The 13996-nt window shown below is 55.9% G+C and overlaps 1 protein-coding gene across 1 annotated transcript in view; it reads right to left on the reverse strand.

Moving 5' to 3' along the window:
• Window positions 1–13996, reverse strand: part of SEMA5B (semaphorin 5B) — a 279793-nt gene that overhangs the window by 66872 nt on the left and 198925 nt on the right. The window contains exon 10 of the mRNA XM_075610072.1: window positions 539–674. Within this exon, the coding sequence (XP_075466187.1) occupies window positions 539–674 (136 nt within the window). The remainder of the gene's footprint in view (window positions 1–538; window positions 675–13996) is intronic.

Raw genomic sequence — 13996 nt, forward strand, 5'->3', positions numbered from 1 at the left:
TATGCAAGAATGGAACATGTGTGATGTGTGAATGTCTGTAAATGAGCGCTGTGATTTTTGTTCTCAAAATTTGTGTTAAGAATTATAACCAACTTCATATATATACAATATATACAATATATACAACATATACAACATATACAATATTCTTAACAGGTTTTTGTGAAAATGGTGTATATAAAGGGTCATATGATCTGAATTTAGAATCGCATGACCTGCATACTAACAATGGGGTTATAGGAGGAGTTAAACAGAGCAGTTATATGGAGTAATAGGAGGAGTTATAGGGATCGGTTATATGGGGTAATAGGAGGAGTTATAGGGATCGGTTATATGGGGTAATAGGAGGAGTTATAGGGATCGGTTACATGGGGTAATAGGAGGAGTTATACGGAGCAGTTATATAGGGTAATAGGAGGAGTTATAGGGATCGGTTATATGGGGTAGTGGGAGGAGTTATAGGGAGGGGTATGGAGTAATAGGAGGAGCTATATGGAGTACAAGGGGAGTTCAGGAGTTATGTGCATGTCCTAAGCACCTGGAAATTGGGTATAGGGTTGATAGTCGGTAACCAGGCGGATCTGGGATTTTCCTGGTATCGGAACGGCCCGTTAAAGGCCTGAGTGATGGCGCTGAGATTAAAGGCGCACACTGCGGACGCCGCGATGCTATTTCTACAAGACAAGGAGAAACAAAACTGATCAGCGGGACGATTAAAAAAAATACAACCTGGAGAGAAAAAAAACACTAACAAATTAATCAGAGCATAAAAATATTACGCAGCATGAAAATAAATACTACAGTTTCCCATTGAAAGCCGTGGACTGTCCCTTTAAACCGAAAGGAAACACAAGATAAAGAACATAGAGACATGAATAAGACGCAGATTACTGGGCTGCAAGAAGCCGCTCAGGACCCTCCCAGCCCGAGTTCTGAGCCGCGCGGTTCTCAGATAATTAACGCTATGGGACGTTATGGAAAGAACGTTCCTTACAAAGCCAAATAATTGCCTTTTGATGAAAAGAGTCTGCGATAAAGCCCAGTAGAGGAGTTGATACATTTACACCAGGGGCGGCCAACTCCAGTCCTCAAGGGCCACCAACAGGCCAAGTTTTCAGGATACCCCTGCTTCAGCACCGGTGGTGCAGTCGAAGACTGAGCCACTGATTGAGCCACCTGTGCTGAAGCAGGGATATCCTGAAAACCTGACCTGTTGGTGGCCCTTGAGGACTGGAGTTGGCTTGGCAGAGCAACGTGGGGTAATGGAAGTGGCAAAGGAGCATGGGGTCACGGACGTGGCAGAGCAGAGTGGGGTAACGGACGTGGCAGAGCAGAGTGGGGTCACGGACGTGGCAGAGCAGAATGGGGTCACGGACGTGGCAGAGCAGAGTGGGGTCACGGACGTGGCAGAGCAGAGTGGGGGTCACGGACGTGGCAGAGCAGAGTGGGGTAACGGACGTGGCAGAGCAGAGTGGGGTAACGGACGTGGCAGAGCAGAGTGGTGTAACGGACGTGGCAGAGCAGAGTGGGGTAACGGATGTGGCAGAGCAGAGTGGGGTAACGGATGTGGCAGAGCAGAGTGGGGTCACGGACGTGGCAGAGCAGAGTGGGGTCACGGACGTGGCAGAGCAGAGTGGTGTAACGGACGTGGCAGAGCAGAGTGGGGGTCACGGACGTGGCAGAGCAGAGTGGGGTCACGGACGTGGCAGAGCAGAGTGGGGTCACGGACGTGGCAGAGCAGAGTGGGGTCACGGACGTGGCAGAGCAGAGTGGGGTAACGGACGTGGCAGAGCAGAGTGGGGTAACGGACGTGGCAGAGCAGAGTGGTGTAACGGACGTGGCAGAGCAGAGTGGGGTAACGGATGTGGCAGAGCAGAGTGGGGGTAACGGATGTGGCAGAGCAGAGTGGGGTCACGGACGTGGCAGAGCAGAGTGGGGTCACGGACGTGGCAGAGCAGAGTGGTGTAACGGACGTGGCAGAGCAGAGTGGGGTCACGGACGTGGCAGAGCAGAGTGGGGTAACAGACGTTAAAATAAGATCAGTCAAAGTTTCAGATCCCGAACAAAACAGTGAAAAGCCGAATTGGGAATGAAGGAGATTAAATACATGTAAAGGATAATAAAGGCTGAGCGTCCCGTCCCCCCTCCCCCCTTCCCCTCTCTCCCAGTCTCCCCGTCTCTCGCCCTCTCCCAGTCTCTCGCCCTCTCCCAGTGTCTCCCCGTCTCGCCCAGAGTCTCCCCGTATCTCGCCCTCTCACATTCTCTCGCCCTCTCACAGTCTCTCGTCCTCTCACAGTCTATCGCCCCTCTCCCAGTCTCTCACCCTCTCTCAGTCTCTCCCACTCTCACCCTCTCCCAGTCTCTCGCCCTCTCCCAGTCTCTCCCACTCTCAGTCTCTCCCAGTCTCACCCTCTCCCAGTCTCTCGCCCTCTCTCAGTCTCTCGCCCTCTCCCAGTCTCTCGCCCTCACACAGTCTCTCACCCTCTCCCAGTCTCTCGCCCTCACTCAGTCTCTCGCCCTCTCCCAGTCTCTCACCCTCTCCCCCTCTCCCAGTCTCTCACCCTCTCCCAGTCTCTCACCCTCTCCCAGTCTCTCACCCTCTCCCAGTCTCTCACCCTCTCCCAGTCTCTCACCCTCTCCCAGTCTCTCGCCCTCTTCCCAGTCTCTCGCCCTCTCCCAGTCTCACCCTCTCCCAGTCTCTCGCCCTCTCACAGTCTCTCGCCCTCTCCCAGTCTCTCACCCTCTCCCAGTCTCTCGCCCTCACACAGTCTCTCGCCCTCTCACAGTCTCTCGCCCTCTCACAGTCTCTCGCCCTCTCACAGTCTCTCGCCCTCTCACAGTCTCTCGCCCTCTCACAGTTTCTCGCCCTCTCTCAGTCTCTCTCAGTCTCTCGCCCTCTCTCAGTCTCTCGCCCTCTCCCAGTCTCTCGCCCTCTCTCAGTCTCTCGCCCTCTCCCAGTCTCTCACCCTCTCTCAGTCTCCCCCACTCTCAGTCTCTCCCAGTCTCACCCTCTCCCAGTCTCTCGCCCTCTCTCGCCCTCTCCCCTCTCTCGCCCTCTCACAGTCTCTCGCCCTCTCACAGTCTCTCGCCCTCTCACAGTCTCTCGCCCTCTCACAGTCTCTCGCCCTCTCACAGTCTCTCGCCCTCTCACAGTCTCTCGCCCTCTCACAGTCTCTCGCCCTCTCTCAGTCTCTCACCGTCTCTCCCAGTCTCTCACCCTCTCCCAGTCTCTCACCCTCTCACAGTCTCTCGCCCTCTCACAGTCTCTCGCCCTCTCACAGTCTCTCGCCCTCTCTCAGTCTCTCACCGTCTCTCCCAGTCTCTCACCCTCTCCCAGTCTCTCACTCTCTCCCAGTCTCTCGCCCTCTCCCAGTCTCTCACTCTCTCCCAGTCTCTCACTCTCTCCAGTCTCTCCCCCACTCTCAGTCTCTCACCCTCTCTCAGTCTCTCACCCTCTCCCAGTCTCTCGCCCTCTCCCAGTCTCTCACCCTCTCCAAGTCTCTCGCCCTCACTCAATCTCTCACCCTCTCACAGTCTCTCGCCCTCTCACAGTCTCTCGCCCTCTCACAGTCTCTCGCCCTCTCTCAGTCTCTCACCGTCTCTCCCAGTCTCTCACCCTCTCCCAGTCTCTCACGCTCTCACAGTCTCTCGCCCTCTCACAGTCTCTCGCCCTCTCACAGTCTCTCGCCCTCTCTCAGTCTCTCACCGTCTCTCCCAGTCTCTCACCCTCTCCCAGTCTCTCACTCTCTCCCAGTCTCTCGCCCTCTCCCAGTCTCTCACTCTCTCCCAGTCTCTCCCCCTCTCCCAGTCTCTCCCCCACTCTCAGTCTCTCACCCTCTCTCAGTCTCTCACCCTCTCCCAGTCTCTCGCCCTCTCCCAGTCTCTCACCCTCTCCCAGTCTCTCGCCCTCACTCAATCTCTCACCCTCTCCCAGTCTCTCTCCCAGTCTCACCCTCTCTCAGTCTCTCACCCTCTCCCAGTCTCTCACCCTCTCCGTCTCTCGCCCTCACTCAATCTCTCACCCTCTCCCAGTCTCTCTCCCAGTCTCACCCTCTCCCAGTCTCTCACCCTCTCCCAGTCTCTCCCCCTCTCCCAGTCTCTCCCCCACTCTCACCCTCTCTCAGTCTCTCGCCCTCTCCCAGTCTCTCCCCCTCTCTCACCCTCTCCCAGTCTCTCACCCTGTCCCAGTCTCTCCCCCTCTCTCAGTCTCTCCGTATATTTATAGTATTACTATATTTGGGGAAAGCATACAGTGTGATGTGAAACATTTTCTTGGACGAACAGTACGTTACAGTGTGAGCGTTTCCCAACCTCACAGGCCTGCCAGTTACACAGCAAGTCGGAGATTATATAATGCTTGCAGCATGGTGGTTACAGGGGGAATAGGGAAAGGATGTTATGCAATATAGGAACGTACTGTATGTGGTCTGTAGTTATGTGTGGAGATTGCCAAAGGAGGGATAAAACTCCTGCCTGAAATCACACTGCAGACAAACTGCAGTCAGGGTGGGCAGGAACCAAAAAGGAACATCCACAAATATACACGCAGAAACACACATACACCCATGCACACACATACTGTACATACATCTGCATTAACACATACATGTGTATGTGTATATATATATACAGTATATATATATATACATACTGTATTTAGATTGATCTATATACAGTCGTGTGTGTGTGTATTTACATATAGATAAAATAAAAATATAATGCACTTTTACACACAAGAAAATGACGATAGAAAAACTGAGGATGGTGCAAAAGCCAATGTGGGAATTATGCGGTCAGCGACATATCTAACCTGACAACTGTACTTACAGCTGCACAAACATCAGTGTTACCCAAAGGGCTCGCCTTCTGCCCTACCGCGGAAAAGGACAATGCAGAGAGAATTACAGGAACGCCTCAGCTGACAGACTGAATGATTTCTTCCACAAAAACAACAAAACACGGCTGGATGATAACACCGCGCCCTCCAAACACAAATTATCAGACTTCACTCGTCCCCGGGACCTTAACACAACCTGAACACTTCACTCAGACCAACAAGAACAACCTGCTGGAAACAGAAGCAATATCAGATATCAAACCAGCCAGCATCTTCAATCCCCACGATTACAAACAGGACCAGACAACCAACAGAATAAACCTACTACAGAGAATTACGCGGGAATTACACAGCACAACTGGACACCATCACATCATTCCCTAAGACAAAGGGGCTACGCACTAAGCAGTGCGCTTTTGCGTCCGCGTACGCCTTTTGTGATTGTACTTAAAAAAACGAAGCCAAAACGCGGGATTCACTAACTTGTGCAGTTAGTGGGCGGGGGGGAAGGGGGTTGTATTTATTTAAAAGTTTTGGCCTTTGTGTTTTTTGGGGCTCACGATTGATACCACAGGCCAGCGGTGACACCCACGGGGGGGATCACCCGGGGACACCCGCCGGCCTGTTGTATTAATGGTGTGCTGAAAAAAGGTAAACAATGATTTTATTCATGTCTCCGTCTCTTTTACGCCAGCCTTTAGCTGGTGAGAAGAAATGGTGAGCTTTTAAAGTACGATTCACTTATCACTGCTTTGTGAATCACGCAGACTGGCAAAAGACGGAGCATTTGCCGTTTTCTGGCTGATCGTAAGACTTTTATTTCAGTGAGGTTGTCACTGCTTTGTGAATCGCGCTGCACGCAGAATCGTGCTGAAAGGGCACTTATCATACTGAAAATTACTTCTCACTGCTCTGTGCTTAGCCCCCAAAGCACTAAATCTCATCCCTGATTATTCTAACCCAGAAACATTTTATATGCTTCCTAAATTCATAAACCAGGGAACTCAGGAAGATCTGGATTATATCTTCTATGGGGAAGTGAGTAAAGACACTGACTGGCACCGAGTGTGAAGCAGGGGAACCTGGTTCAATTCCTGGTGTCGGCTCCTTGTGACCTTGGGCAAAGTCACTTTATCTTCCTGTGCACCAAAAACATAGATTGTAAGCTCCATGGGGCAGGAACTGTGTCTGCAAAATGTCTCTGTAAAGCACTACGTAAAAAAAGCAGCGCTATACAAGAAAGGCTATTATTATTATTATATTATCAGGAATCAATACCCTGGATCTCGGGAATTAAGGAAATCATCTTAAAACCACTGGTGACAAAACAGCTACATATAGGATACCAGCCACTTATTTTACAGAATCTAAATATTATTGGACATCTAACCTCCAACACCATTTTATCTACAATGGATATAAACTCTCTGTATACCAACATTGTACATACAGTACTGATAGGGTTACAGCCTGCATACATATTATTCAAACAAAGGTATAATGCGCCAACATCCACCCCTAGCACATTGAAAAACGTGTGTACTTCATTGTAACTCACAAACATTTTACTTTTAATGGTACTGTAAATATGGTCAGCGCATGCGCACCAGAATGGCACCAGAACGGCACCTCCGTGTGCCAATCCCTTTATGGCAAACCTGTAGAGCAAATTCCTGGAACATTGTAATAACAAACCTATGTTATATCTCAGATACATTGACGATATTTTCAGAATTTGGACACACACTCAACAACAAAGTTCCAACCACACTAACAGGACACCACTTTTCACAACCAGGTCACTCCAGCTCAGATGTCTCCATGTACATACTCAAAGGAAGCTTCCAAACCGTATATATATATATTATGTATGTGTGTGTATATATGTGTATGTATATGTGAACATATGTATGTGTGTGTATCTGCATGTATATTTCTGTATATTTTTACTTAATTCTGCCCATCCTGACTCCAGTTTGTCTGTAGTGTGATTACAGACAGGAGTTATCCTGTATTTCGTTTCTGACAGTTTTCACACATAACTACAAACATCATACTGTATGTACCACAGCTACATATTATCCTCTCACAACTCCCACTGTAACATATTGCTGCAAACAGTATATCATCTCGGACTTGCTGATTAATTGCCAGACCTGAAGCAGACCCTGTGAGGTTTGAAAGGTTGTACACTGTATACAAGTATATCTTTATATAGTGCCCACAGTCTACTCAACGCTTTACAAAGACAATACAGTACAGGGAATTACAATACAATGAGCGCACCAAAGTCAGACAATAAGAAAGGAAACCCCTGCCCCGGAGAGCTTACAATCCAAGCGGTATGTTGGGAAAGTTACAGAGACCGCAGGTGAGGGAATAAGTGCAGTAGATGGCAGTGATTGGCAGTAGTGACTGTGAGACAGTAGCCATGAGTCCAGCTATTGGGATGCTTCATTTAAGAGGTGGGTTTTCAGGTTTGTCTTGAAGGTGGGGAGAGAATGTTCTAGGCGTATACAGTACAGAGTGTGGGGGTGTTCCACAGGTAAGGGGCAGCGAGGGAATTTTTTTTAATAATAATAATAGCATGTTCTTGTATAGCGTTGCTAGTTGTACGCAGCGCTTTACAGAGACATTTTGCAGGCTGAGGTCCCTGCCCCGTGGAGCTTACCATCTATTTTTTGGCGCCTGAGGCGCAGGGAGATAAAGTGACTTGCCCAAGGTCACAAGGAGCCGACCCCTGGAATTGAACCAGGTTCCCCTGCTTCAAACTCTCAGTGCCAGCCACATTTAAGGAGAGGGAGAGAGGGTGGGAGAGAGAGGGAGAGACAGGGAGAGAGGGGAGAGAGGAGGAGTGAGGAGGAGAGAAAGGAAGAGAGAGGGCGAGAGGGGGAGAGAGAGGGGAAGAGAGAGGGGGAGAGAGGAGGAGAGAAAGGAAGAGAGAGAGGGATCGAGAGGGGGATAGAGAGGGGGAGAGAGAGAGGAAGAGAGAGGGAGAGAGGGGGAGAGGGGGAGAGAGGGGGAGAGAGAAGAGCTGAAAGGGATGGAGAGGAGACAGTTCTGGGTACAGCGCAGGAGACGAGCAGGGGCCGAGCACTGTAAAGTACTGCTGGTCTCTTCATAAAAAGTTTAATACTACCTACCTATTGTTCATTTTTTTCACAAAAAATAAAAGACCAACACAGCTACAAATATTTGATGTTTATGACAATATATAGAATATAGTTATTTTCTATTTTGAAGTCTGAACAGTGAAGTCAAATAACACGGAAAATCCTCAGAGCCTTAATCACGAACAAGAAAACAAAGCTTGAGGGACCAGTTCTGCATCATATGTACCGAGCTCCAGCGGCATTTTGGGGGGGAGGGGAAGACGTGGTAACGTGTTCCCTGTCAGAGACACCTGCAATGCAGTGACGGGGGTCACAAAATCCATTTTAATTATTTGTTGCTTTAAAGATTTCCAATAAACTTGATGCAATAACCCAGCCTAACAGCTATTTTCTTTTCCATGTGTTGTTCTGTGTGCTGGCGATTCTCATTGTACAGTGATACAGCTGTTTAATAGCTTTACTGATTTAAATCCCATAGTCCGCTGTGTGAAAGGCCCGAATATCAGAGAATACAGAACACAACCGTTCTACTGGGGACTAGTCAGGGGCCTAACAGATCCCAAAGCTGCAGGGATCAGGGGCTGAGCTAGAACGGGCCTAACAGATCCCAAAGCTGCAGGGATCAGGGGCTGACCTAGAACAGGCCTAACAGATCCCAAAGCTGCAGGGATCAGGGGCTGAGCTAGAACGGGCCTAACAGATCCCAAAGCTGCAGGGATCAGGGGCTGAGCTAGAACGGGCCTAACAGATCCCAAAGCTGCAGGGATCAGGGGCTGAGCTAGAACGGGCCTAACAGATCCCAAAACTGCAGGGATCAGGGGCTGAGCTAGAACGGGCCTAACAGATCCCAAAGCTGCAGGGATCAGGGGCTGAGCTAGAAGCCACTTTACAGGAGCAGCAAAAAGACATTTATCTGCATCAATGTAAAAAAAAACAAAGGCAACTGAGAGGACGCCTGCGCGGCGGGTCGATAGGATGGCCGCCTAACACGGAGCGCCTCCGATCCGGGGCAGGGAAATAAAAATAAAAAAACAGCTGATCGCGCGTCTGGGCAGAGAGGCGATCCGCCATCAGCGGCGGACCCCCCAGCGAGGTGACGCCGCGCAGTGAGAAGAGGCAGCAACCCCGGCAGCAAACAGCTGCGGACCCCCAGCGAGGTGACGCCGCGCAGTGAGGCAGCAACCCCGGCAGCAAACAGCGGCAGACCCCCAGGGAGGTGACGCCGCGCAGGGAGACGCAGCAACCCCGGCAGCAAACAGCGGCGGACCCCCAGCGAGGTGACGCCGCGCAGTGAGACGCAGCAACCCCGGCAGCAAACAGCGGTGGACCCCCAGGGAGGTGACACCGCGCAGTGAGAAGAGACAGCAACCCCGGCAGCAAACAGCTGCGGACCCCCAGCGAGGTGACGCCGCGCAGTGAGAAGAGGCGGCAACCCCGGCAGCAAACAGCGGCGGACCCCCAGGGAGGTGACGCCGCGCAGTGAGAGGCGGCAACCCCGGCAGCAAACAGCGGCGGACCCCCAGCGAGGTGACGCCGCGCAGTGAGGCAGCAACCCCGGCAGCAAACAGCGGCGGACCCCCAGGGAGGTGACGCCGCGCAGGGAGACGCAGCAACCCCGGCAGCAAACAGCGGCGGACCCCCAGCGAGGTGACGCCGCGCAGTGAGACGCAGCAACCCCGGCAGCAAACAGCGGCGGACCCCCAGGGAGGTGACGCCGCGCAGGGAGACGCAGCAACCCCGGCAGCAAACAGCGGCGGACCCCCAGGGAGGTGACGCCGCGCAGGGAGAAGAGGCGGCAACCCTGGCAGCAAACAGCGGCGGACCCCCAGGGAGGTGACGCCGCGCAGTGAGAAGACGTAGCAACCCTGGCAGCAAACAGCGGCGGACCCCCAGGGAGGTGACGCCGCGCAGGGAGAAGAGGCGGCAACCCCGGCAGCAAACAGCGGCAGACCCCCAGGGAGGTGACGCCGCGCAGTGAGAGACAGCAACGCCGGCAGCAAACAGCGGCGGACCCCCAGCGAGGTGACGCCGCGCAGTGAGAGACAGCAACGCCGGCAGCAAACAGCGGCGGACCCCCAGGGAGGTGACGCCGCGCAGTGAGACGCAGCAACCCCGGCAGCAAACAGCGGCGGACCCCCAGCGAGGTGACGCCGCGCAGTGAGACGCAGCAACCCCGGCAGCAAACAGCGGCGGACCCCCAGGGAGGTGACGCCGCGCAGTGAGAAGAGGCGGCAACCCCGGCAGCAAACAGCGGCGGACCCCCAGGGAGGTGACGCCGCGCAGTGAGAAGAGGCAGCAACCCCGGCAGCAAACAGCGGCGGACCCCCAGCGAGGTGACGCCGCGCAGTGAGAGGCGGCAACCCCGGCAGCAAACAGCGGCGGACCCCCAGGGAGGTGACGCCACGCAGTGAGAAGAGGCGGCAACCCCGGCAGCAAACAACGGCGGACCCCCAGGGAGGTGACGCCGCGCAGTGAGAGGCAGCAACCCCGGCAGCAAACAGTGGCGGACCCCCAGGGAGGTGACGCCGCGCAGTGAGACGCAGCAACCCCGGCAGCAAACAGCGGCGGACCCCCAGCGAGGTGACGCCGCGCAGTGAGACGCAGCAACCCCGGCAGCAAACAGCGGCGGACCCCCAGGGAGGTGACGCCGCGCAGTGAGAGGCGGCAACCCCGGCAGCAAACAGCGGCGGACCCCCAGGGAGGTGACGCCGCGCAGTGAGACGCAGCAACCCCGGCAGCAAACAGCGGCGGACCCCCCAGCGAGGTGACGCCGCGCAGTGAGAGGTGGCAGCCCCGGCAGCAAACAGCGGCGGACCCCCAGCGAGGTGACGCCGCGCAGTGAGACGCAGCAACCCCGGCAGCAAACAGCGGCGGACCCCCAGCGAGGTGATGCCGCGCAGTGAGACGCAGCAACCCCGTCAGCAAACAGCGGCGGACCCCCAGCGAGGTGACGCCGCGCAGTGAGAATACGTAGCAACCCCAGCAGCAAACAGCGGCGGACCCCCAGGGAGGTGACGCCGCGCAGTGAGAAGACGTAGCAACCCCGGCAGCAAACAGCGGCGGACCCCCAGGGAGGTGACGCCGCGCAGTGAGAGGCAGCAACCCCGGCAGCAAACAGCGGCGGACCCCCAGGGAGGTGACGCCGCGCAGTGAGAGGCAGCAACCCCGGCAGCAAACAGCGGCGGACCCCCAGCGAGGTGACGCCGCGCAGTGAGAGGCAGCAACCCCGGCAGCAAACAGCGGCGGACCCCCAGGGAGGTACGCCGCGCAGTGAGAAGACGTAGCAACCCCGGCAGCAAACAGTGGCGGACCCCCCAGCGAGGTGACGCCGCGCAGTGAGAAGAGGCGGCAACCCCGGCAGCAAACAGCGGCGGACCCCCAGGGAGGTGACGCCGCGCAGTGAGAGGCAGCAACCCCGGGAGCAAACAGCGGCGGACCCCCAGGGAGGTGACGCCGCGCAGTGAGAAGCAGCAACGCCGGCAGCAAACAGCGGCGGACCCCCAGCGAGGTGACGCCGCGCAGTGAGAGGCGGCAACCCCGGCAGCAAACAGCGGCGGACCCCCAGCGAGGTGACGCCGCGCAATGAGAGGCAGCAACCCCGGCAGCAAACAGCGGCGGACCCCCAGCGAGGTGACGCCGCGCAGTGAGAGGCAGCAACGCCGGCAGCAAACAGCGGCGGACCCCCAGCGAGGTGACGCCGCGCAGTGAGAAGAGGCGGCAACCCCGGCAGCAAACAGCGGCGGACCCCCAGGGAGGTGACGCCGCGCAGTGAGACGCAGCAACCCCGGCAGCAAACAGCGGCGGACCCCCAGCGAGGTGATGCCGCGCAGTGAGAAGAGGCAGCAACCCCGGCAGCAAACAGCTGCGGACCCCCAGGGAGGTGACGCCGCGCAGTGAGACGCAGCAACCCCGGCAGCAAACAGCTGCGGACCCCCAGCGAGGTGACGCCGCGCAGTGAGAAGCAGCAACCCCGGCAGCAAACAGCTGCGGACCCCCAGCGAGGTGACGCCGCGCAGTGAGAAGAGGCAGCAACCCCGGCAGCAAACAGCGGCGGACCCCCAGGGAGGTGACGCCGCGCAGTGAGAAGACGTAGCAACCCCGGCAGCAAACAGCGGCGGACCCCCAGCGAGGTGACGCCGCGCAGTGAGAAGAGGCAGCAACCCCGGCAGCAAACAGCGGCGGACCCCCAGGGAGGTGACGCCGCGCAGGGAGACGCAGCAAACAGCGGCGGACCCCCAGCGAGGTGACGCCGCGCAGTGAGAAGAGGCGGCAACCCCGGCAGCAAACAGCGGCGGACCCCAAGGGAGGTGACGCCGCGCAGTGAGAGGCAGCAACGCCGGCAGCAAACAGCGGCGGACCACCAGGGAGGTGACGCCGCGCAGTGAGACGCAGCAACCCCGGCAGCAAACAGCGGCGGACCCCCAGCGAGGTGACGCCGCGCAGTGAGAAGAGGCAGCAACCCCGGCAGCAAACAGCTGCGGACCCCCAGGGAGGTGACGCCGCGCAGTGAGACGCAGCAACCCCGGCAGCAAACAGCTGCGGACCCCCAGCGAGGTGACGCCGCGCAGTGAGAAGCAGCAACCCCGGCAGCAAACAGCTGCGGACCCCCAGGGAGGTGACGCCGTGCAGTGAGAAGAGGCAGCAACCCCGGCAGCAAACAGCGGCGGACCCCCAGGGAGGTGACGCCGCGCAGTGAGAAGACGTAGCAACCCCGGCAGCAAACAGCGGCGGACCCCCAGCGAGGTGACGCCGCGCAGTGAGAAGAGGCAGCAACCCCGGCAGCAAACAGCGGCGGACCCCCAGGGAGGTGACGCCGCGCAGGGAGACGCAGCAAACAGCGGCGGACCCCCAGCGAGGTGACGCCGCGCAGTGAGAAGAGGCGGCAACCCCGGCAGCAAACAGCGGCGGACCCCAAGGGAGGTGACGCCGCGCAGTGAGAGGCAGCAACGCCGGCAGCAAACAGCGGCGGACCACCAGCGAGGTGACGCCGCGCAGTGAGAAGAGGCGGCAACCCCGGCAGCAAACAGCGGCGGACCCCCAGGGAGGTGACGCCGCGCAGTGAGACGCAGCAACCCCGGCAGCAAACAGCGGCGGACCCCCAGCGAGGTGACGCCGCGCAGTGAGAAGAGGCAGCAACCCCGGCAGCAAACAGCGGCGGACCCCCAGGGAGGTGACGCCACGCAGTGAGAAGACGTAGCAACCCCAGCAGCAAACAGCTGCGGACCCCCAGCGAGGTGACGCCGCGCAGCGAGAAGAGGCAGCAACCCCGGCAGCAAACAGCGTCGGACCCCCAGCGAGGTGACGCCGCGCAGTGAGCATTGTATGCATTTCCTTGTGTGCCTGGCCCCTTTGTAGCCTGATTCCTGAGCCTGCCCTGTTCCTGTACCCTCCCTGTTCTTTTGGATTCCCTGTTGCAGACCTCAGCCTGTGGCCCCGACCACCGCTCGCTCCTCTGTCACCTGCCTTGACCCCAGCCTGTATCCGGACTTGCACCTTTGCCGCCTGCCTTGACCTCTGCCTGGAAGACCCTGACTTATGACCCCTCTATGGAGGAATGAGGAATTCCCCAGTATGTATACCGGGTAGGAATAATATTTGGATCTTAAGAGGAATATTTAGGATTAAAGATGTTACGTTTCAGAGGAAAATATATACATTTCAAGAAATACGAAAGAAATATAATATTCCACTGTCAGAGTATTCCAGATACAACCAAATCGGGCATTTTATCATTTCAAAATCTTTCTCGCAACGGGATACACAATTAACCAAATTTGAAGAAAGATGCACAGTACAAACGCGCCATAGAGGGTTGATATTAAATATATATTCTAGACTGTGTTCTCGGGACAAAAATGAAAAACTCTCGTATATGAGTCAATGGGAAAATGATGAAGGAGCAGAGATTGGGCAGAGATCTGGGAGGCGGCGGCAGCGAGCGCATCTCCCTGCACCATTATCAAAGAAAACAGGTATAAAATGATGATGAGATGGTATTTAGCACCGGATAGGATTGCACATATTTATAAGGGAGCGAGGGCGCCGT

The sequence above is a fragment of the Ascaphus truei genome, chromosome 7 (assembly GCF_040206685.1).
Source record: "Ascaphus truei isolate aAscTru1 chromosome 7, aAscTru1.hap1, whole genome shotgun sequence".
Taxonomy (NCBI): domain Eukaryota; kingdom Metazoa; phylum Chordata; class Amphibia; order Anura; family Ascaphidae; genus Ascaphus; species Ascaphus truei.